Source organism: Citrus sinensis, chromosome 6 (assembly GCF_022201045.2).
Source record: "Citrus sinensis cultivar Valencia sweet orange chromosome 6, DVS_A1.0, whole genome shotgun sequence".
Classification (NCBI taxonomy): Eukaryota; Viridiplantae; Streptophyta; class Magnoliopsida; order Sapindales; family Rutaceae; genus Citrus; species Citrus sinensis.
Genome location: NC_068561.1, coordinates 5,703,835 through 5,728,586, shown reverse-complemented (window position 1 = coordinate 5,728,586; position 24,752 = coordinate 5,703,835). Strand labels below are relative to the sequence as shown.

Sequence of the window (24,752 nt, the reverse complement as noted above, 5' to 3'; positions counted from 1 at the left end):
GTGCTATGCCATCAGTGAAGACTGGAGTTTTTAACACCCCTTTAAAATTTATTTCTTAAAATGCCTACAATTTAATTTATAAAATACAAACCCATTTTATAAATTAACAATCTTCTCATATTTTACTCTAAAAAAAGCAATTATTCTAAGTTTTTATTTATAAATACATATAGATCCTAAATTCTTAAATTATTTTTTTATTATGTAGTTTTTATTTTCATATTTTTTTCCAAAAAATTCTTTAATTAAAATTTAAAATATAAATAAAATGATGAAATGAGTTGGGTATAAAAAAAATTGCTAAAATGATAATTTATTAAATGTATAATTGAATTCCAATGAAAATAAAAAAACGAATTAACTTAGTTTTTAGTTATTTAGAAATTTTCAATTAAAGAGAGGTTTTATGAGAAATTATTGGGGTGTCAAAGGATGAACACATCAGTGAAACCAACGTCGGCCCAGAAACGCCTGCACCGTTCTTTGCTCGAATGAGCGTATTTCGGTTTAGTCAGTTAATTACGGATTCTGCCACTAGCCCCTCTTCCAGCTAAGAGTTAAGCCATCACACACACACTCTCTCTCTCTCTCAGAGTTTGGTCACTTTCGTTTCGCCTCCCAATACTCTCTTCCTCTTTCACTTAATTTTCAAAATTCCCCAAATTAAACAAACCCTAATTAACCATAGTGTCTTCAAATCCGATCCCCGTCTATCATTTCCCCCAAATCAGTTTCCTTCACAATTCGCAATGTCCCTAATCTGATATCATTTTATCCGTGGACGGTCCGTTTGCTTTCATTTTTCATTTCAGAAAATGTCGGTCTTTAATCTCAAATTTGACTGAGTAATTAAATATTTGTTTGTTCAATTTTTTTAGGTTTTTGCTGATTTGATTGCGGAGGCATGAAGCGAGAGCTAGATTATGAGCTGGCGGGTTCACTCGATGAGACTTCGACTCAGTCTCTGCCCCAAGCTGGGATTCAGGCGAGTGATTGTGTGAAAGCTGCTTGTGAGAATGTTAGATGTAAGAGATTTAAAGTTACGAAGGTGAACGGTTTTATTGTTTATAGCCGTGTGAAAAGGTCTCGCTTCAGTAATTCTGATGATTTGTTGGAGGATGATGTTATTGATAAGAGAATTAATAGCAAAATCCACGAGGGCCGTATTAATAAGGTGGTAAAAAATGTACTTAATGAGAATGGGATCGTGGAATCTGTTGTTGAGGAGGAGAACCAACTAGTCCAAATAGCTGTTGAAAATGTGATTGAGGAAACCGTAAAGGGTAAGAAAGCTCCAATTTGTAAAGAGGAACCTATTAGTGAAGTAGAGTGTTTTCCTCGTAAGGAAGGAGGCAGTGAGGTGAGCAATGGTTTGAATAAGAAATGTCTTAAGCGACCATCGGCGATGAAGCCCAAGGTGGAGCCGGTAGAGGTTTTGGTTACCCAATCAGAAGGTTTTGGAAATGAATCAATGTCACTAATAGAAGTGGAGGCAATAGCTGAAGGAAGTGCATTGACAAGTCCCAAAAAGAACTTGGAATTGAAAATGTCCAAAAAGATCTCTCTGAATAAGAAGCCAATGACTGTCACTGAGCTTTTCGAGACTGGTTTGCTTGATGGGGTAACAGTTGTTTACATGGGTGGCATTAAGGTTGATTCTTTATACCTATTCTTTGATTTCTTATTCTTATAATTGATTGTTTTTCTTTCTTTCTGCAAGATGTAGTGATGATTTGCTGCATAATTTATGGTTTAAGGCTTAACGTTGGCTGCACCATAGTTTCAGGCTTCTGGTCTCCGAGGCATAATTAGAGATGGTGGAATTCTGTGTTCATGTTCTTTGTGCAATGGATGCAGAGTGAGTATTATTTATTTATATTTTTGGTAGCATTATTTAGTTTCCAAAATTTTTTCTTGAACTGATTAATGCCTTAGTTAACTGCCTTCTTCCTTCTTACTGTAGGTTATTCCACCATCCAAATTTGAGATTCATGCTTGTAAGCAATATAGACGTGCATCACAATACATTTGTTTTGAGAATGGGAAGAGCCTACTGGAGGTTTTGAGGGCGTGCAGAAGTGTTCCTCTGCCTATGTTGAAAGCAACTCTTCAAAGTGCTCTTAGTTCTTTGCCTGAGGAAAAATCATTTGCCTGTGTGAGATGCAAGGGTGAGCAGGCGTTATTTATTTACTCATTGCAAGTGAGTTCGAGCCGTGATAATATTAAACATTGACCTTCTTGATGGCTTTCATTTTCAATGACTAGGGACCTTCCCGATAACCTGTGTTGGAAAGACAGGGCCTGGGCCTCTATGCAATTCATGTGTAAAGTCAAAAAAACCACAAGGCACCATGACTTATACAACTGGTATAAGAATCAGGTATGAAAACTTTAATAGTCACTTGTGCAGCATTGTAGTTGATTTCTCTTCTGTTATGATTTGGAGGTCACTTATATTGAGAAGGCAAGTTACACACTTGTGGACATGGTTATATTCGTCCATGTCTGACTGGTGAATGTATGGTCATGACAAGGAAGGATATCTTTTAATGTTATTTAGAAAATATGTAGAAATAGGAGGTGCTTTGTATTATATCATTAAGATACTTTCATGACTTACTATTTTATTATTTGTTTTGTTGTCTTACAGGATGAACAAATATTTGAGGAACTTTGATAATATTTTGACGATACATTATAATTAATTAGATTTTAATTATCTTAATATGAGTAATAATACTGCACATTTAAATTTGTATCTCAAGTACCCTCTCTGAAATGATATCTCAAGTACCTTTTTTTTTTACTGAGATTTTGTTTTTTAAAATACTAGTGCTAAAATCTTCCTTTGCCTAAAGGTCTGAAGTGTTCTTTAGCTTATATATCTATATATACGACTTCTAAAACTTCCGTTGGAAAGTTGTGATGATACTTCATTGTTAAGAAGTGAGGTGTGGTGTCTAGTGGGCTGTTGATTAAGAATTTCAGGCCATGTTTACTTTTGCAGCATTACAGATTAAAGAGTGAGGATCCACCTGGTTTAGCTGTTGAGGTGTTGTGGTGATTTATCCAGTAGTTATTTGATGAAAAATCTATTGCACCTTTAGTATTTTTGGCAAAATTATTTTGCAGTAGCTGTGGCTTAGAAGCCACATCACCATAATAGAAATTAGCAAGTGGAGCCGTGGTTGATTTTAGATGAGTTTCTTTTTGGTCACTGATCAATAATTTTTGGGCAATTTGGTAATCTCTGAGGGAAATAGGGGAAAACTTGTTGAACTGTGTGGAAATAACATATGCAGCTGATAGAAGATGCATAAATTAGCTCTTGAAGTACAACATACTTTTATTTCTATCTTTTTGACAAGAAATTGGAATCAATTTTAATAATAAAAGAAGAGAAATTACAAAGTTAATAAAATCAGTTTATTTCTAGTTGATAAAACATTCCCTGAAATAGTTCATGAACTGCAAGGAACTTCCAAAACAAGCTTTGCCAAAATCTTTCAACTCGATCTTTATGCTAAGAAATTGGACACAATTTCGTTAATAAAAGATGAGAAAATGCGTAGTCGTTGAAGCAATAAATTTGTGACAGACTTTTTTCTACAAACCATAATATTTAAACAGTATTATGTCTAATGTCATTGAAGCAGTTGAGTACTTGTCATGATCTATTACTGTGGGAGAACTAGATTACATATCTGGTCCATGTGCAATGTTGATGTGGATAGTGTTAAATGTTCCTTTAGCCATAGTTCACTCTGAACATCATCTTCCCTTGAACTTTTATATTGTTTACTTTTTTTTTTAAAGAGACGTATAGACCAATCAAGTGACAATGAATTTGAGTAATATACTGATCTAAGTGGTACGCTTATGATTCGATTCCTTGCAATAATCTGAAGCCTTGTGGTGTTACACCTTTCTGCTTTGGAGCAGTGAAGCTGGGTTTTTAATGTATCATATTTTAATACGGGTACCATCTTTAAACCTTCAATCTACTTTTTTGTTTTTCAGGGCGTCAGGACCAAAGTTGGTTTCAAGGTCCTCCGAAAATGATTCAATGTGTATTTCTTATCAGAATAATAAGCGCGAAAGGAAGAAAACAAGAAAGTTGGTGTTCTTGAGTTCTTGTTGGTTCATTCATAGCTCTTAAGATTTTTGCTTTCCATTTAAAGGGTTCAATTAGTTGTTTTGTCTATGAAAACATCAACATTTTTATACCTGACGTAATTTTTATTTGTTTCTGTGCTATTCCAGGTTGTTAGAAGCAGATCTAGTTTCAAAGTCGTCCTCCAAAAGTGTTTCGCTTCGTAATCTTTTAAAAACTAGGAGTCCATGGGAATTAACGAGAAAGTTAGTACCCTTTGATGTCTTGTTGGTTTGTTTTTGGTGTGACATGTGTCTTGCTTAATATTCGGTTTCCATTTCTCACAAGTAATCACCAATCTCTTTCATTCTCTTGTTGATAGACTATGGAAGATTATACGACATAATCCCAACTACAATATTCTGTTTGTTTTTTAGTTCGTTATGTATCTGGTAGGTGGATTTCATCTTGTCTCTTATGCCCTTCTATCTGCATTGATTTCAGCTCATCAAGACCGGGTTTGATCGCAAATTCTACCCCAGTTACTTCAGTGTATAAATCTTCCCAGAGTCAGAGACAATGTAAAATAACTAAAAAGTGGGTAGCCTTTTTTTGCTGTTGGCTCAAGTTCTTCCCCCCCCCGCCGCCCCCCCCCCCCCCCCCCCAACGCACGCCCAAAAAAAAAAAAAAATCTCTTTAGTTGAATATATTTTAATAGATGTCAGTTAATATAGAGTATTTGTTGATATATGCATTCCCTTTTTTCTTGATGTGAATCTGTACTTTTTCAGGTCAAAGAAAACAGTTTTAATCTCAAAACCATTCGAAAATGCTTCACCGCCTCTCTCCTTCCCAAATAAGAGTCGATGGAATATAACCCCGAAGTTGGTACCATTTTATTGTATCTCTTGGTTCAAGTATTTTGCTTTCCATTTGTGGTAAAAAATCTCTTGTTTGTTGGATTTCTATTGTCTTCAGAGATCAGAGGTTGCATAAATTGGTTTTTGATGAGAGTGGATTGCCTGATGGAACTGAAGTAGGGTATTATGCATGTGGACAGGTTGAGCTAAAGATCATAAAAAACTTTTGTGTTTTCATTTCTTGTTTTGTTTAATTGATTTACTTTTTGTGGGCAGAAATTGCTTGAGGGTTACAAGAATGGCTTGGGCATAATTTGCCATTGCTGCAATAGTGAGGTACTTTCTGTTGCTGCCTGAATTTCGTTGTTCTTTATCCTTACTATTAGAGATGTTGACTTTTTTAGATATAACATGTAGGTCAGCCCCTCACAATTTGAAGCTCATGCAGGTTGGTCTTCTCGCAGAAAACCGTAAGTGTTTGTTGAAAAATTTTCAGCTCTCTTAATAATATTTTTTTTTTTGGGGATAAATTTTTCAATTTAGTGATGGTTGTTTCTTTGTTCTCTTTGGCAGTTATGCACATATTTATACTTCTAATGGAGTCTCACTCCATGAATTGGCTATATCTCTCTCTAAAGGTCGTCAGTATCCTGGCAAAGATAATGATGACTTGTGCACCATTTGTGCAGATGGTGGGAATCTTTTGCCTTGTGATGGATGCCCAAGGGCCTTCCACAAAGGTGAAATCTGAAGTCTATTGATTATGAAGTAAATTTATGATGTTTGCTTTACATCTATATAATATTAAAGTTTATACGGTATATTTTAAACTGATTAGTTATGCTTAGGGTAGGCCCAGATCCTTTTCCAACTAGCCTTGTACTCGAATACAGGGACTTTCCTTTTCAATAAATTTAGGTTTTGGTTATTTCATTCATGTTTAAAAGCAAATCCTTTAGCTGAAACTTCATTTAGTTTACTTTTTGTCAATGTAGGTTTTGTAATTTAATAAGTTTGTTGCTTTGTTTATTTCTACATACTATTGCTTAGGCTACAATCTGCACATGTTTATGCTGCATATATTTTCCCTGAAAATGGTCCCTTATGTTATAGATGGAGCACCAGCTCATCATCTAGTCCAGTCAGAGAGTTATGTTATACTGGGATTTTGAGAACAAACGAGTGATTCTAAACATGTTACCACACTTCTTATTCAGAAAGAAACCATCAATGAACAATAGGATATTTGTCTACCATACAAATTGTTTTGAGTAGTTGTAATCATTTGGTTTTAGCTTCTTTCCCCTCTTTGTCCCACTATCTCTCAATTTTGTTACTTGTGGCCCAATTATCTAACTGGTTGGTAATTGTTTCCGTTGTGTTGTTAAATCTATGTAAAATATCTAGTTTAGGAATTCTTGTTCACTTTAATCAACAGTACAGCGTGGGTTACAGTTCTGTGATCTTCATTTCTTGCATCTAATCTGCTGTTTTTTGAATTCAAAGATTTGTGCAATTGGTACTCTCTCCCTATTTGTATGGTAGCAACAGAGCCAGATCCAGCTCATGACCAGTGGGGCCTTGAGAAAATAAATTCTTATAATTAAAGAGAAAATTATTTAAGTTTCTAATTAGTTCCTGTTAAATCTATTAAAACAGCCCTTGGTAAATTTATAAAAATAGCCCCTATGACTCATAAAATTTAAACTTCAAAAATTATAAAAGCCCACGGTAACTCATGGGTGGTTTTACTATTATTTAATTTAGTCCCTGTTAAATCTATTAAAATAACCTCCATAAACTCATAAACCCATGAAATTTCAGTTTTTACATCTTCTTGTTGTGTAATTTAGTTCCTGGTAAATCTTTTTTTTTGATCCACCACTGGAGGGGCAAGGGAGGGCTGAAGTATGCTGTTACTTATCTATGGGTTGTGTTTAGATACTTAGTGTTTTTGTCATCCTGTCCCAGTCATCTATCCTCAAGCATCAAAATGTTGCCTGCTTTTTGTTATGGCATCCTCTTGCACTTCAACAGCTAGTCCCATTTGTAAAAATTAATTGTTTTAGGGGTAAGGGCAGATGTAATTTTTTATAATTCTTATTTATGTAATTTCTAATTGCTTTCTATTTATCATTGCAAAAATTATACGTCTCACCACCAACCACCATCATCTATTGCCGCCAGCCATTGTGTCGTATGTTAAGGTTGCCACTGACACCATTGAAATCCTTACGGTCAATCGACTCAACCTAGCAAACATTTTTGGTGTTCAAATTCCCATTTGCTTACAAAGTAAAAAGAACTGACCACCATATAATGTCAGCAGTGATGGTGGTGCACTTCCACAACAGTTGCATAGATTAATGGCAGCAACGTTCCAAAACTCGCTGATGTTTAACGCGTATGTTATATTGTCGCTGGTTTCCTTTGCTGCACAACAGAATCTTGAAGGCCATTACTGCAATTAAGTAGATTGGTTGTTGAGGATTTAAATGACATTGGTGGGAACCCCAACTGATAACAGAAAATGGTGTAAGCGATTAGAGTTGGTGACTGGTTTTACTTTTAAAATATTTTAAAGAAAGTCATATGATATAATATAAAACCTTCGTTTTATTAAGGGATTTCAAATTTGGGCAAGAGTGTACTTACCCTGTTCAATGATGGTGAGATGTTCATTTTAATGGCCAAGTATAATGTTTGGGGAGGGATTGATCCCTTATAAGAATTTGTGGACTTTTTTTATGTTTGTTTGTAAACAATGGGGGTCGAGTGAATTAGCCCTGATAGTTTCCCCACATGCAGTCGTGTACTTCTACATATTTTTCTGAATTTTTAAGATTAAATTCTGATATTACTCAAGTTGCGCACTTATTTTCTTATTTATACTTAGGTTTTGTATTTTGAATAATCCATCTGAATGATCTGTGGTGTTATCTCAGAATATTTAGTTGCCTCTCTAGATTATGACGTACCTGTTCTTGATTGCATGAGATACTGTTTTATGCAGAATGTGCATCTCTATCTAGTATTCCACAAGGTGATTGGTACTGCAAATATTGCCAGAATATGTTTGAGAGAAAAAGGTTTCTGCAACATGATGCTAATGCTGTAGAAGCTGGAAGGGTTTCTGGAGTTGATTCTGTAGAACAGATAACCAAGAGATGCATTCGAATTGTCAAAAACTTAGAAGCCGAACTTAGTGGATGTTTGTTATGCAGGTGATTATTGCAGTTCTAATCTGAACTCTGCTGAAGCTATTTGATTGAGTAATGACCTTTATTATTCAGTTTTTACCTTGTTACCATAATATATTTGCTGGTCTGTGCTGCCTTGTAATGATGCTCGTTTTTCTCCACAAGTCTGTTTTGAGTTAGCTGTTGCTTAAATTTTTTTTTTTTTTTCGATTTATCCAGAGGTTGTGATTTTAGCAAATCAGGGTTTGGTCCGCGCACAATTCTACTTTGTGATCAGGTAGTCTTATATGTCTCTCATTTCATTCTGTATATCATTTGAGATCTCAGGTGCTTTGAGAATCTTGTGACTAATTGTATGCTTCTTATATTTCCAATGTTCTGCCAGTGTGAGAGAGAATTTCACGTTGGGTGTTTGAAGAAGCATAAAATGGCAGATCTGAGGGTGTGTGCATATGCGATTCTTGTCTTTTCTTTTTATGTGGAATGCATTGTGTTCATGTCTGCGTCCTAAACAATGGACATGAATCTCCAATTAGTAATACTTATGCCGCCGACTTTACAGGAACTACCCAAAGGGAAGTGGTTTTGCTGCATGGATTGCAGTAGGATCAATTCTGTTTTGCAGAACTTGCTGGTTCAGGAAGCCGAGAAGCTCCCAGAGTTTCATTTGAATGCTATCAAGAAGTATGCTGGAAACAGTCTGGAGACTGTTAGTGATATTGATGTGAGATGGCGGCTTCTCAGTGGAAAAGCAGCTACTCCTGAAACTCGGCTGTTGCTTTCACAAGCTGTTGCAATCTTCCATGTAAGTACTTGTTGTACTTTACCTAGGCACTTAAAATTTGTGGCGATTGATGGCTGCAACTTTTATAAAGGTGATAATGCCAATTGTTTTACCCATCTGCAATCAGGATGTCTTTATTCATAACATTTGAGTCTAATGTACTAACTTGGTTGATTTTAATTATATATATACACTCAAGAGTCCCTTTTGTAATTGGGTCTAGTTTTTGTACTTTTCTTTTTATCCCAAGATGAAATTAATTTTTAGACAAATGGAGTACTAGTTTTCCCTTTAACATGAAACATAGGTACTGCGGTTACGATTATATTGGTGCAGTCCTAGCTTCTAAGATTTGTGAACCTACATCAGGTGTATTTATGTCTTCAAGATTTCTAAAGCACCATCAGGTGATTTTTATGTATTTGTTTACCAATTCTAAATATCTGTGTGTGGTAGAACACCCTGTTGACAAATGGTCTTCTGTGAGACCAGTTTGAACTGTCTGCCCTAAATAGTTTTGGTGTTATTTCACTTAGAAGGAAAGTAGAGTTGCTGGTCTTGATTTCTTTTTAGAGCTGTAGCACCGCAATGAATGACATGGCACCTGCTGACTACACCGATCACTCCTTACATAGAACCTTTACATCTTTTAAGAACGATGAGATTAATGACCATATGCCTTCGTAACTTGGTGTTCATCATGAATAAGCTCCAGTATGTAGTTCTGCTAGATAGTTTTGAACTATGCATAAAAGGATCAATAGTATGTTACTTGACCGAAATTTCTGAATATGTGCCACAGGATTGCTTCGACCCTATAGTTGATTCAATAAGCGGACGCGATCTTATTCCATCCATGGTCTATGGGTAAGCATAATATCACTTTGTTTTCTTCCCATTTTCTGTTTCTATTTCTTGTCTGGTTAATTATACTCATGTATCTCTGTCACACACCCAGAAGGAATTTAAGGGGCCAAGAATTTGGGGGAATGTACTGTGCGATATTGACTGTCAAGTAAGAAATAGTTTCTAATGACTAAACTAGGCATAAGGCATCTGTATAAATGTTGACATCTTATTTCACCAATTTTACAGCTCATCTGTTGTATCAGCTGGAATACTACGTGTATTTGGACAAGAAGTTGCAGAACTCCCTTTAGTTGCAACAAGTAAAATCAACCATGGCAAGGTGAGATAACTGCTCATCTATTGACCGTTGCGTTAGGAAAAGAGTGCAGGATTTGTATTCTCCTAGTTGCTATAATTTTTAATGTTTCTACTGAGCTGGCTGTTGTACGGTATTCTAACATTATTTTTGTATGTTTTATGCAATCTTGTCCTCAAAACTATTGGACTGATGAGCATTTGGGCATCATGCTATTTCTCACCATCACTGGATGTACAAGACTTCACGATGTTTACATATACTAACGAACATTTTGAGTTTTGACAAATAGAATGTCTTTTAATTATGGTCTTGAGGAATAGATTAAAATTAATGAAAAGATTTTAAAAATGTGTGTATATTATTTGAGTATTAATGCTCTTCTGGATTGCATACGTTTTAATTTTTTTTTTTTCAATTTGTTTGTTGAGGCTTTGGTCATCTGGAAAAAGTTCTGTATAATGTTGGGTTTACTCTTCTTTAGGAAATTATTAAAATAATTCTCAGACATACAACACTTTTGCAACCTATTTGTTTCATCAGCGCAATATATTAACCAATTTGATATATCAGGGCTACTTTCAATTACTGTTCGCCTGCATCGAGAAGCTGCTGTCGTTCTTGCGTGTAAAGAGCATTGTACTCCCAGCAGCCGAAGAAGCAGAATCGATATGGACAGATAAATTTGGTTTCAAGAAGATAGATCCAGAACTGGTATGTCGTTGATGAATTTTTATGTATGCTTACGTATTTCGGGCTGTGCATCTGTTCTCTGACACTGAGATCACATCTATTCAGCTTAGCATATACAGAAAGCGGTGTTCTCAGTTGGTCACCTTCAAGGGAACATCTATGCTACAGAAAAGGGTCCCTGCCTGTCGAATTGGGAGTAGTAGTACTGACTCAACGGAATGCGTTAGTGGGGTGGAAGTGGGATGAAGGATGGCTGCGGTTTTGGGGTTCAGGAAACCAAATTGCACTGTAGTTATTTAATTGCATGTATATGATTTTAGATATTGTAGCTCTGCATAAATGTAAAAGTTCATTTTCTTTGGAGTGTCAATTTAGAAAAATCAGTCGTTGCTTTTAAATCTCCTTGGTAATTTTTCTAGGAATTCCGACAGGCATCGCATAAAGATTGTATGTTGAAACCCCTTTTTCCCCGTATTTATAACCGGAATTTATATGTAGTTCTAGATGGTCCAATAATGATGTCATTTCTGGTCAAATTATTTATTTTTGGCACTCAACCAAACGGATTACTTTAAGAAAGTCCAGTTGCTTTCAAGTGCCTTTTACGGAAGCTAATTTATGGTTCAGTTGATCTTGTGGATATATTTCTACTTGAAGAGAGCCTATACGCCGATTGGTGGATCTTAGATAATTTCTTTTCCCCTTGAAGTAAAGTCATGCTGTAATTCTTAGATGAGCTGCGGATCAGGACTTAAATTTTGTACCCCTCCTTTTAAATTCGCATGTAGGCGGTGGGCGTTTGGTTCGCGTAACCGAACCTGAAATTTAATTGAACCATTTTTGGTTTCGTTCAGTTTGATCTTAAAAGTTAATTGGATTGTGAATATTTAGATTCAATTTTGAGTTAAAATAAAATCCAATATGAGATACATTTAAATATAAAAAAATTAAAGAAATCTAAATCTAATAAAAAAAAATCAATTTCCTCCAAATCTCTATCCAGATTGAATTGTGACTTGAAATTAACCAGAGCTTAATTGAATTAATTTTTGAATTTATTTGAGTTGAATTCTCGAACCCAAACAGGTTGCAACTCCAACCGAAACCTAAAATAGTCGAGCTGAAACCCAAAATGCCCACCCCTAACCACACGTGCTGCTAAACTGATAGTAAGCAACGCTAGCTTGCTGGTAGACATTTGCACTCTTCTTTGAAATCATAATTGTAAAAAACATTATTATCCAGATATCATTTAGTGTCTATTAAAAAATTTTTTTATTTGTGTAGGTTCATTTTACCTCAAACGGTGAGTGAGCGAGTTTGCTTCCTTGCTCTCGGCTTTTCGTCTTTGAGAAGATCCTTGACGTCAATGGTAGTACCTGCAATGGCATTTTGTCAAAGAGTGGAGGAGCGTGACTGTATGACACCATGTGTCCATTCTTCTAGATATAAAAGGAATTATTCCGGACAAAATAATACCCAACATAAAATTCTAAGGAACTTATAAAAAATGACAAGGAAGAATTGGACTCATACTGATTCCAAAATTTACGGCTTGTAGAAAACACGCTCAAAGTCATAAGAATAGGAAAACAAACAAATATGTAATAAATTTGTATGTTTTTCCACAGTCAAACTCACATCTACGTGTAAAGCAACAACGGGTGATACATGTCATTAGGGATAGGATTTAAGGCAAAATCCTAAATTCACGTCACCTATCATGTATAAATAGAAGTCTATCTTTAAGAAAGAAAGGGTCTTTGGCCATTATGAGGACACTGTCCATTCAATGAAAAAAATTCATCTTTTTCCAATTTTTTCTTCTTTAGTCTTAGATAAACATTAACTTGGGCATTAGAGTGCCTTTTTAGGTACCCATGCCGGCTCTAAAATTGATCCATACTATCAAGTTTTCCACAACTACAAATAATTGTGAAGGTAAAAATTCTAGCACTTTTAAATTTAATGAAGAATTTTGAAGGGGTCAAAAGTCTTACTTTACTCTTAATTTTTAAAAGATATATTTCATTTTGTTACCGTTCAAGAAGGAAAATGATTGATGATATCTAAACCTGAATATTTTGATTTTTGAACTTATTTCACAGAAAAAATATGAAAGTATTTTGACCTACGTAGTTTGTTCTAAATACGTTGGGATTTTCAATCAGTCGAATATAAATGTTGCCAGGAAATTGTTATCAAGAGAACATCTATCAACCCAAGTGAAGCCACAAGTAAACAATGTGGCTCGTTTTAAGAAAATAAAATTTGAGATGCCCAAACCATTATAAATGACATAGGATTTTAGCAGGCAAAAAAAGCAAATGCGCTAAGGCCATGTTTGGTTGATAAGGGAGGAGGGAGGAAAAGGAGGTGAATTTAAAATCCTTATTAATTTTATTTACTTATTTTTTTGGTTTGGTTGAAATAAATTAACCGGAAATTAATCTTTATTGGAATTCAAAATTTGCCGTAGTAAGAAATTCATTTTCTTTTTTGAAAAGGTAGAGATTCTGATTCCATAACTTAAAAATGTCTAAATTGTCGAGTGTAATTTCATAAAATTTTAAAATTTTCATTTTAATCATTACCTAAAATTTAAAAGTAGAAACCTTAATATTTCATTATCTCATAGTTTCTCTCTAACCAATGGTCCATCTTCGATTTTCTCTCCCATTTTCAGTGTCGCTACCGTCAATTCATCTTAAGATAAGAAGAGTAAGATAAAAACAAAGGTAAATTTTGTATTTTTTTTTAGAATTGCAATATTGAGTTGTTGATACGTTGATTTTGTTTGATTTGTTGAGTTATGTTTTTGTTTGGTTGCCAAGAAAATTATGGCTGAGTTATTTTTTTTCTCGTCTGTTTATTGAACTACAGCCTAGTGATTCTAAAATTAGTAACTTTGTCGCTGAAGCTATTACCAAAAGTTGAACGGGTATGTGAAAATTTTAAATTTAATGAAATTATGATGTTTAAAATACTTTATTTTTTTGCAATGGTTATGTCAGCGGAATTGTTTTAAACATGCACGTCTTAAATTATATTTAATTACTAATATTGATAGTTTAGTATTCAAAGTAAAGGGTAAATTCATCCAAATAAAAAATTTATAATTTTTTTCTATAAAATTTCATATCAAACCAAATAATAAAATTTAATTTCACCATTCTACTCTCTTCCGTTTCTTTATCCTCCCATCGGCTTCATTTCACTCCTAACCTTTCTCCCATTTCTTCAAACCCAACATCACAGGTTTATACGGCAAATCTAAGCAAAAAATAAGACCTTGGGCATCCACCAAGTTCAGGTAAAGAAAGCCGAGTTGCTTTGTTGGTTCTTTGATAAGCAAAAGCCTATAACCCCCCCCATCGCCTACGACTTTTGTCTACAAAACAGATTTAAAGTAGGTTAGGATGGCATATGTACAACCATAATCTCGAGGCATTTCATCATCAACAAAATCTCTTCTTTTGAGATATTCAATTATGGACTGTACTTGACTGCTTTCATCATGAATCAATGAATCCATGAATTCATGAATCATGATATGTTTGTTATCAGTCTCTTTCTCTCATCTCTCACTTAGCACTGGCTTTGCGTGTGTATCTTGCAATCCTTATAATTATAATGTTCCATCATCATGCTGCCCTATCATATTTCTCTTATTGAGTGTCTTTAGCATTACTTCTAAAGCATCAACGCACGCACAGACATCACACTAACACCCCCCATACATTTCTTACCTCCCACGACAATCATCGCTCAGATTTTATTACTACCCAAAAAAGAAAATAATTAATATAACACAACATAACAACAATTAATAGAATGGTACCTACAGAGAGAGAGAGAGAGAGAGAGAGAGAGGCATTGCTAACCATGAGAATCAATTCCTTTTGGGTTTTCGCATTTGCCGTTTCCCTATTGTCCATAATATTTTCTCTCTTTATTACCATCCCTCCTCATTCCTCTACAACTACAACCATTATTAGCCTTACTCAAATTCCAATTTTGATAATGAGGGTGATTGTGGAGGACTTGCTATCTCTCGTAACAAGACATCATCATCATCATCACCACCACCGAGTTAAATGTGATAAGACTAATTGGAGGTTGAGGATAATATCCCATTACAAATGGCTTGTGTACCATTACAGAGTCTCTCTCATTTTGACCGTCGACTTGCATGGTTGTGCCAATTTTAGTAGCGTACAAAAGGCTGTCGATGCTGTTCCAAGTTTTAGTCCTTCTAAAACCCTCATCATAATTGATTCTGCTACTTACAGGTCATATGTGTGTGTGTGTATATAAATATTATTGATATTATTATTATTATTTTAATAAATGAAGCTGTTACAATATACATATATACGAATAGATTTTATATGAATAGCTCGAAAATCTGCACCAACTGAAACATGCTTAGTTTCATGGCAGGGAGAAGGTGGTGGTCAATGCAAACAAGACAAATTTAATATTTCTAGGTCGAGGTTACCTCAACACTATAATAGAATGGAATGACACCGCAAATTCCACTGGAGGCACTGCTTATAGCTCTTCTGTTGCCGTCTTTGCTTCTAACTTCACAGCTTATAATATAAGCTTCATGGTAAATATTATTGTAATCTAATTTCTATTATTATCTGAGGTGAGGTTGGCTTAGCCTGATTATTCCCACAATTATTTTGACTCGATTTTAAATCAGGAACTTAATTAGGGATGAGTTAAAAGATAAAAAAAATACATACTTCAATACACTATATGACAAAATACACCGCATTGAAGCCTGTATGTTTTTTTTTTTTTTTAACTTGATCCTGACTTTGACATAGTCAAGGCGCCTTGATTAGAACATTTCTATATTAGTCATGATTATAATAATTTTTTTTTTAACTTTTTTGAATTAATTAAGAATACAGCTCCAAGGCCATCCCCCGGTGACGTTGGAGGACAGGCCGTTGCACTAAGAATAGGTGGTGATCAAGCTGCATTTTACAACTGTGGATTTTATGGAGCTCAAGACACGCTTTATGATGATCATGGAAGGCACTACTTCAAAGATTGTTTCATACAAGGGTCTATCGATTTCATTTTCGGAAATGCTAGATCGCTCTATGAGGTACCATTATCATTTGTCGAGCGTAATGGTAGAGTCACGTTCTCTTTATTCAAACTGAAGGCAGTCAAATCCTTCCATCTCTAGAAAATGTTAAGTTTATAATCCTTCATTTTCAAGTTCTTAGAATTACAAGAACTGACCTTCTATTTTTGTCAAAGAAACTCCGATACTCAAGTTAGCATTTAGTTAATAAAGAAAATCATAGAAAATTAGGAACTAAAAAATCTTGCTCCTCCTGACATCCATCTCCCTCCAGATGAGAGAATGTCTAGCCCCATTTTTTTTTTTTTTTTTGTGATGTTTCCACCCTTTAAAGAAAATCATAGACAAGTAGCAAATCTATGCACATTCAACGTGCTATCTCAATCAATCGAGTTAATATTCATATGCACGTGACTAGTAGTGGATGAATAAAGAGCAATGATTGGACAGAACCAAAGGCTCTTGAACGAAATGAATAATTAAATTTTGAATGGCCTGCATGCAGGACTGTACCATAAATTCGATTGCAGAGCAAGTCCCAGATGGGATGGTAAGTGGGTCAATAACAGCTCAAGGGAGGCAATCAATGAGCGAGGAAACAGGATTTTCGTTCGTAAACTGTCAAATTGATGGAACCGGAAGAGTTTGGCTTGGGAGAGCCTGGGGTGTTTGTGCAGCTGTTGTGTTCTCTAAAACATACATGGCTGATGTTGTTTCTTCAGATGGATGGAATGACTGGCAAGATCCCTCCAGAGACTTGTATGTAATTTGCTTAATTTATCTTTTCTCTGAGTTACGAAAATCTTGAATATTGATACACGAGTCATTTTTAGGTAGTGCGGATGTTCGCTTTTTACTCCTCATTGTATAATATTTTAAAAGAACTTTTTATCATTTTTACTCATTGTATAATATTTTAAAAGAACTTTTTATCATTTTTACACTTTATAAAGTGCGAACGTCGATGCTTAGGAACAATTAATTGATACACGTGTATGCTTAATTACTTTGATTTTATAGGACAGTGTTCTTTGGAGAGTACGATTGTCTGGGACCTGGAGCCAATTACAGTTACAGAGCCTCATTTGGAAAGCAGCTAATGCAATATGAAGCAGCTCCATACATGAACATTTCGTACATTGATGGAGATGAATGGCTTCATCACCATCAAGACATTTTGTTTGGTTTTTCCGAAAATGGGGACAGGACATTCACTCGCACTTACTGACATTGTAATTTACATACACATGAGACTTAGGCAATATTAGCTCAATTCTTGTACAAATGGCGGCTAGCTATTATCATTTACCGTCCAAGAAACGAAATTACAGCTATTATCAATTACAATTCAAGAAATGAAATTACGTTACGGCCTATGGCAGGTTTTTTCCGCTTTTTCTCATAATAAAAATAATGACTTTGATGCTGTAAGTTACTGTAGTAGGAAATTAAATTTACTAAAAAGAAAGAAAGCAAACGACAAAGGAAAAAGAAATACATATCTATGAGATATGAGTTCAATGGAGTGAGCTCAATATACAAAATACATGTCTATGAAATATGAGCTCAATAATTTATGTTAATGATAAATCGTTTCTTTTTTTTTTTTGGTAGGCAGCTAGCGCTAACCGCCTACTCAACATTTATAATTCATAGCAAGTTATTCCATCCTAGGCAACCACAGTCCATCACAAATATTCCCCAAGTCTTTTAAGGATCCAGAAACTAAAATTACTTTTGGAACTCAAGAAGAGTGTGAAAATAATCGACATAAAAAGCTCTCAAGTGTGGAAAACCAGCAGAGAGACCAAGTTGCTTAAACTCTTGTTCAGTCCTGTGTTTACCTTTGGCCCTGTAGATGGTCATTACAAAAATGTCCCCTTCTAAGAGAGCACGCGTCCTCTGACTCTCGTTTGAATCATCAGGCAGCACGGGCTCACAAGCAATCAGTTTTCCTCCTGCCGGAAGAGCCTTGTAACAGTTCTCCATTATCAGCTTGCATTCATCGTCAGTCCATGTAGTTAAAACCCACTGCAACATGTCATAGTACAACAGAAAAAGAAAATAGAAAGATCAAAAGAAGAGTATTTCGAGAGCTATTTGACAACATAACTGATAACTACCTATTCACCTGTCTCTTTACATATACAGTTTACAAGGAATTACAGCCAGCATATATCATTCCAAAGTTTGTGACTTGGGCTCATTTTAAGTTCCACTAAAACAATTTTCACCGAACCAATCCAAGTCATTGGTAGGTAGAAAAAAAATACCAAAAAAGCATGACCACCCAAAATAAAATCCCTCCCAACTTTCATGTTGACGTCTGCTTATATAAAGTCTTTCAGCTTTATGTTGACAAAAGAATTTAAGTGAAAAATCAGAAACTATCCTAGATGGTTGCAAAGGTTAAAAAAAATTAAAAATCAAAATCAAAAGGAACAAAGGATGGAAAAAACAGTACAATGATATCTTGCTTACTAATTAACTATCAGTAGGCACTTACCACTGCCAGTTCGTAGAGTAATCTGTATTGTAAGTTCCATTAAAACAATTTTCACCGTCTTACGAACCAATCCAAGTCATTGGTAGGTAGAAAAAAATACCAAAAAAGCAAAGGGCTACTAGCTTGTACGACCACCCAAAATAAAATCACTCCCAACTTTCATGTTGACATGTGCTTACCTAAGGTCTTTCGGCTTAATGTTGACAAAAGAATTTAAGTGAAAAATCAGAAACTATCCCAGATAGTTGCTAAGGTTTAAAAAAAATTAAAAATCAAAATCAAAAGGTACAAAGGATGGAAAAAACGGTACAATGATATCTTGCTTACTCATTAACCATCAGTAGGCACTTACCACTGCCAGTTCATGGAGTACTCTGTATTGTAAGTTCCACTAAAACAATTTTCACCGTCTCATGAACCAATCCAAGTCATTGGTAGGAAGAAAAAAATACCAAAAAAGCAAAGGGCTACTAGCTTGTATGACCACCCAAAATAAAATCCCTCCCAACTTTCATGTTGACGCGTGCTTACCTAAAGTCTTTCGGCTTAATGTTTACAAAAGAATTTAAGTGAAAAATCAGAAACTATCCTAGATAGTTGCTAAGGCTTAAAAAAATTGAAAATCAAAATCAAAATGTACAAAGAATGGAAAAAACGGTACAATGATATCTTGCTTAGTCATTAACCATCAGTAGGCACTTACCACTGCCAGTTCATAGAGTACTCTGTATTGTAAGTTCCATTAAAACAATTTTCACCGTCTCACGAACCAATCCAAGTCATTGGTAGGTAGAAAAAAATACCAAAAAAGCAAAGGGCTACTAGCTTGTATGACCACCCAAAATAAAATCCCTCCCAACTTTCATGTTGACGTTTGCTTGCGTAAACTCTTTCAGCTTCATGTTGACAAAAGAATTTAAGTGAAAAATCAGAAACTATACTAGATAGTTGCTAAGGTTTAAAAAAAATTAAAAATCTAAATCAAAAGGTACAAAGGATGGAAAAAACGGTACAATGATATCTTGCTTACTCATTAACCATCAGTAGGCACTTACCACTGCCAGTTCATGGAGTACTCTGTATTGTAAGTTCCACTAAAACAATTTTCACCGTCTCACGAACCAATCCAAGTCATTGGTAGGAAGAAAAAAATACCAAAAACGCAAAGGGCTACTAGCTTGTATGACCACCCAAAATAAAATCCCTCCCAACTTTCATGTTGACGCGTGCTTACCTAAAGTCTTTCGGCTTAATGTTTACAAAAGAATTTAAGTGAAAAATCAGAAACTATCCTAGATAGTTGCTAAGGCTTAAAAAAATAGAAAATCAAAATCAAGATGTACAAAGGATGGAAAAAACGGTACAATGATATCTTGCTTACTCATTAACCATCAGTAGGCACTTACCACTGCCAGTTCATAGAGTACTCTGTATTGTAAGTTCCATTAAAACAATTTTCACCGTCTCACAAACCAATCCAAGTCATTGGTAGGTAGAAAACAATACCAAAAAAGCAAAGGGCTACTAGCTTGTATGACCACCCAAAATAAAATCCCTCCCAACTTTCATGTTGACGTTTGCTTACTTAAAGTCTTTCGGCTTTATGTTGACAAAAGAATTTAAGTGAAAAATCAGAAACTATCCTAGATAGTTGCTAAGGTTTAAAAAAAATTAAAAATCAAAATCAAAAGGTACAAAGGATGGAAAAAACGGTACAATGATATCTTGCTTACTCATTAACCATCAGTAGGCACTTACCACTGCCAGTTCATAGAGTACTCTATATTGTATACATAATTATTATTTTAAGTTGCCAAAAGCCGGATTAGATAGAAGCTTGGAAGTTACGCGTAGTTAGTAACATTCATAGGGCCTGTTTAGGATTGCTTTGAGAAGTTCAAAAGTGATTTAAAAAGTTAAAAGCAAATTTTGATATTTAATGAATTTTTTAAAAAACATTTTTGACAAAATCACCTCATCTCACGGTAGATTTGAAAAGCGGCGAGAGAGTAATTTTTCAAAATCTAATTTTAAGAATCAGTTTTTAATTTAATACGATTTCATATATACCCTAGTACAAATATATATTATAAAAATTCAAAATTATCCTTATTAATTAGAAAATAAAAATTATTAATTTTAAAGAGATTATATTTATTACCAATTATATTGAGGTAACAAAATAAAAACAAATAAACTTAATAATATAAAATATTTATTTTAGTTATCAATTATTATACATACACAATAAAAGAATTTTATATACATGTTTGTAAATGTACAAATAAAATTTTATTTAACATTATGTCTAATTCAGTTATTTATATTCTTAAGGCAGTTAAATTTACTAAACACACTGAGCTGTTTTTAAGCTTTTAAAAATAAATTTTACCAAATGTTTAATTGATTTTCTTTACAGCTGATTATTTCTACGGCAACTAATAACAATTATTTAAAAATTTACAACATTAGCAATCAGGCCTTAGTTTCAATTGCCAGGTTGATAAGTTCAAATCAGTCCTCATGAACCGAGAGCTTTTACTAATTTTAGGTTTTGATAAGGGTGGCTTAAACAGTTCTCCAAAAACTATAACATAACTAACAGGAATGTTTAAGATGCAATATAAAAGAATAATATTACAAATCAAAAAGCAGAAATTAGAAATGATGTACCTTCATAAAGATAGCATCAGCGGCAGGAATGGACTTAAACATGTCCCCACCAATATGGGTCACTCCTACAGAATTATTTGATTGATTAAGAATAACTTAGGGTAAATTTCATATTATTCCTCGTAAATTATTTTTTTTTAAAAAAATAAATCTCTTATTTTAAAAAAATTTAAACTATCTCATTTTTATTCAAAATATAAAAAAAATGAAAATGGGTTGATGAAATTTTTTAGTATGATTAACAAAAATAAAGTTAAATTAAAATTTCCAAAAATAAAGAGATTACTTAAAAATAATCAATTCAGGAGTTAATTTGAAATTAATCCAATTAGTAGTAGTAGTAGTAATAATAATAATAATAATAATAATAGAAAAAGAAAATGATGATAGTGGCGTTGAGCTGATTTCTCACCAGGGATACTTGGAGCTTCGGCAACAACCTCAGGCAAATCAAAATTGATCCCTTCACATATAAAAGGATGTTTCTGTAATATCATCCTCAGGCAATCACCTGCACTCCCACCCACATCAACCAATCGCTTCACACCTTTGAACCCATCGTAACCGTCCAAAACGGACGTCATGAACGGCACGGACACTCCCGACATGGCTTTTCGCATCAAGCCGTTCATTTCAGGCTTCTTCCCATAATAACTATATGCCGGCTCGCCATGGACTTTCACAAATGGCTCAATAGTTGGGTCCAGAACGGCCTCGTGCACCAAAGGCCACGCGCTCATAAGCGCGTCCTGGTGATGCTGGAGCACGTAGGGCGCGTACGATAGACCCTCGGCATCAGTAACGAGGGATTTCCCGATCTCGGTGAGGCTGTACTTCCTTTCGCCTCCAAACTCGCGATGCTCCGAGAACACGCCGTAGCTGGTGAGCAAGCGGAGGATACGTTGCAAGTTCTCGGCGTCCCCACCGCCGGATGGGAGGATACGTGTCAAGATCTGGGAGGCGGAGAGAGGGGTATTGGCCCCACCTTGCCAGATGGCATCCGGTACGTGGAGACGGATGGCAGCGGTTAGAGACATGGGAACACTTATCATGTTGGCCAGCTCCATTATGGCCAGTCTTACCTTCTTCCCGCCATCTCTGCACTCGTTATCTTCCATTACTGCTTACTGACCTTTGATTTCGCAGCACCATGCCGGCCAAGCGAAAAGATAAGACCTATTTTATACGCAGGATAAAGCTCATATGCGTTAAAGGCTTTTTGACTTGTCCTTTTCTTTTTTTTTTTAAAGGACTCAACGACTTTGCAACAGTTGTAAGTACCACGTGTTTTTTTATGGTTTCAATTCTTGATCATGCGATTCAATGAAAAAGATAAATTTAAGAGTAATGATTCGTTTATTTAAATATTTAATATTATATTTTCTGATACTTATTAAAAACATAAAAATATTAAAAATTAAAATTTTTAACACATAAATTTAAATTGTTTAAAATTTTATTTTATTTAATTAGTAGAATGAGTCTTGAAACATAAAATTTATTTTAATATTATATATTTTATTTAAAAATTAATTTTTAATATTATTTTTTATATAAAAATATTATTTAATATTATTTATTTTCATTTCATTTAATATTTTTTAGTTGTAGGTTTATTGTTATATTTAATTTTAAAAAAAAATTAAGTAAAATAAAATAATTAATAGTGAGTATTAAAAAATAAAAATATAATTTTTAATATTAATTATTTTTATTTTATTTAATATTATTTATAGTAATCAATTCAGGAGGCGGAGAAAGGGGTGCTGGCCCTACCTTGCCAGATGGCATACGGCACGTGGAGACGGATGGCAGCGTTTAGAGACATGGGAACACTAATCATGTTGGCCCGCTCCGTTATGGCCAGTCTCGCCTTCTTCCCGCCATCTCTGCGCTCGTTATCTTCCATTACTGCTTACTGACCTTTGATTTCGCAGCACCATGCCAGCCAAGCAAAAGGATAAGACCTATTTTATACGAATGATAAAGCTTATATGCGTTAAAAGCTTTTTGAATTGTCCTTTTCTTCTTTTTTTTTAAAGGCTTTTTGAATTGTCCTTTTCTTTTTTTAACACTAACTTTTTCATTTCTTTTCTCTTTTTTTTTTTTTTAATTTCAAAAACAAAATTTCCAATCTCTGTATTTTTCTTTTCCTTTTCCTTTTCCTTTTCCTTTTCCTTTTTTTAATTAATTTAAAAATAATTTGTTGAAACTTGAGCGGTTATAAAAGTTACGCAATCGTGTGGTGCCAAACTGCCAATTTCGAAATGTGAATCACAACTGGTCTCTTGGTGTCGGTGTCGGTGCCAGTGCCAGTGTCGGTGAGCTGCCCGGTTCAAGACAATTCATTCGTTTAAAGCAGCCACTTGTAATTGGAATCCAACGGTTGATATTAATTGATAACAATTTTAAATTAGTTATTACCTAACGAATGGAGAACTTTATCAGTGAAATTTTACACACCCTTATCGTTTACATTAAAATTAGATTTATCCCTTAGTTTTCAAAATTACTCTCTAATGCCCCTGATATTAGTTTAAAACTTTGCATTGGATATATAATTGTGTAATGACTATTGTACCCTTATAAAATTTATCTTTATTATTATACAGTAATAACAAATCTCAATTTAAATAATAAATTTATTTTTAAAATATACAAACAATATTTATATTCATTCATATATTATATTAGTTTATTTTTAAAAAAAATGTAAGAGTAATATCTTGTTATCATTAAATATAAAAAATAATAATACAAATTTATTTTTTTCTCCCATATCAATTATTAAATGAGATTTTAATTAGTACGTCAATAAAATATTTTTCAACTTAAACTTAATAGTCTTATTATTTATTTCACAAAATATCTATAATTGTTTGTGGGATATTATGATCTATTTTTGGTTATGTTTTGAACCAAAAAAAAAATTAGATTTTATTTTTCACAAAATTTCAACAAAATATGCAACGATGGACATCAAACATGAGTACTATTAAACATAAAACATAGAATGCTAACACTAATGGTGTGTTTACTTCCCGAATTGAGGAATTCAAAATCAAAATTATTGACAGCATTTGCTTCGCAAAATGAAAGCAGGAATTGAGATCGGATTCGCAAATTCAAAAAGGGGGAATGGGAGATTGATTCCCAAGCGGGATGGTGATGGTGGGAATCAATCTTCCGTTACCATGAATGACCGTTTTGCTCCATAAAATAAAAAATGTCCATTTTATCCTCAATAAAAAACTATTATAATTAATTAATATATTATTATAATTAATTCATTAATATAATTATTCTAATTAATTTATATATTTTGAATTTATTATTATTATTATTATCAATATTAAATAATGAAATAATTAATTAATATATATTGAATAATAATAATTATTAATTAATTAATATATTGCAATGAATTAATATAATTATTCTAATTACTTAATTTATTAATGTTAGTTGTTGTTGTTGTTGCTGTTGTTATTATTATTATTATTATTATTATTAATGATAAAAATTTTTACAATTAATATATTATTAATAATAATAATTTTTTTATAAATAATCGCAATAATAGAAATATAAAATAATAAATATGATAATAGTTTATTAAGTATATTTTAGTAACTTGTCGCAATCCAAATCATTCCGATTCTGATTCCGAT

General features: G+C 33.8%; 3 protein-coding genes across 8 annotated transcripts; 2 read left to right on the top strand and 1 right to left on the bottom strand.

Annotated features, from left to right (window-relative positions):
* The first annotated feature begins 518 nt into the window (after window positions 1-518).
* LOC102626366 (uncharacterized) lies at window positions 519-11,338 on the top strand. Of its 6 annotated transcripts, none has more exons than XM_006491734.4 (22): window positions 519-784; window positions 879-1,651; window positions 1,787-1,858; window positions 1,964-2,168; window positions 2,266-2,380; window positions 4,021-4,116; window positions 4,264-4,359; window positions 4,598-4,690; window positions 4,885-4,977; window positions 5,072-5,153; window positions 5,230-5,289; window positions 5,371-5,423; window positions 5,527-5,693; window positions 7,967-8,177; window positions 8,373-8,430; window positions 8,539-8,595; window positions 8,716-8,958; window positions 9,740-9,804; window positions 9,896-9,952; window positions 10,033-10,126; window positions 10,676-10,816; window positions 10,901-11,338. In XM_006491734.4, exons 2-22 carry the CDS (start codon window positions 905-907, stop codon window positions 11,039-11,041), a joined length of 2,946 nt encoding a protein of 981 aa, XP_006491797.1. In that variant the 5' UTR covers window positions 519-784; window positions 879-904; the 3' UTR covers window positions 11,042-11,338. The 6 variants fall into 6 exon arrangements, with proteins under 6 accessions (XP_006491797.1, XP_052299141.1, XP_015389916.1 ...); XM_015534430.3 differs by having other exon boundaries at window positions 522-784; window positions 1,781-1,858; window positions 5,371-5,401; window positions 5,592-5,693; XM_015534429.3 differs by having other exon boundaries at window positions 522-784; window positions 1,781-1,858.
* A 2,637-nt stretch (window positions 11,339-13,975) lies between these two features.
* LOC102613038 (probable pectinesterase 15) lies at window positions 13,976-17,228 on the top strand. The gene is made up of 5 exons (XM_006491767.4): window positions 13,976-15,087; window positions 15,239-15,410; window positions 15,714-15,920; window positions 16,408-16,661; window positions 16,923-17,228. The coding sequence occupies exons 1-5, from the start codon at window positions 14,630-14,632 to the stop codon at window positions 17,128-17,130; spliced, it is 1,299 nt and encodes a 432-aa protein (XP_006491830.2). The 5' UTR covers window positions 13,976-14,629; the 3' UTR covers window positions 17,131-17,228.
* A 156-nt stretch (window positions 17,229-17,384) lies between these two features.
* On the bottom strand, window positions 17,385-22,325 carry LOC102612727 (nicotinate N-methyltransferase 1). Its single transcript, XM_052443206.1, has 3 exons — window positions 21,494-22,325; window positions 21,082-21,146; window positions 17,385-17,933 (listed from the first exon to the last, which is right to left on the bottom strand). Exons 1-3 carry the CDS (start codon window positions 22,197-22,199, stop codon window positions 17,634-17,636), a joined length of 1,071 nt encoding a protein of 356 aa, XP_052299166.1. The 5' UTR covers window positions 22,200-22,325; the 3' UTR covers window positions 17,385-17,633.
* Between the last annotated feature and the right edge of the window lie 2,427 nt (window positions 22,326-24,752).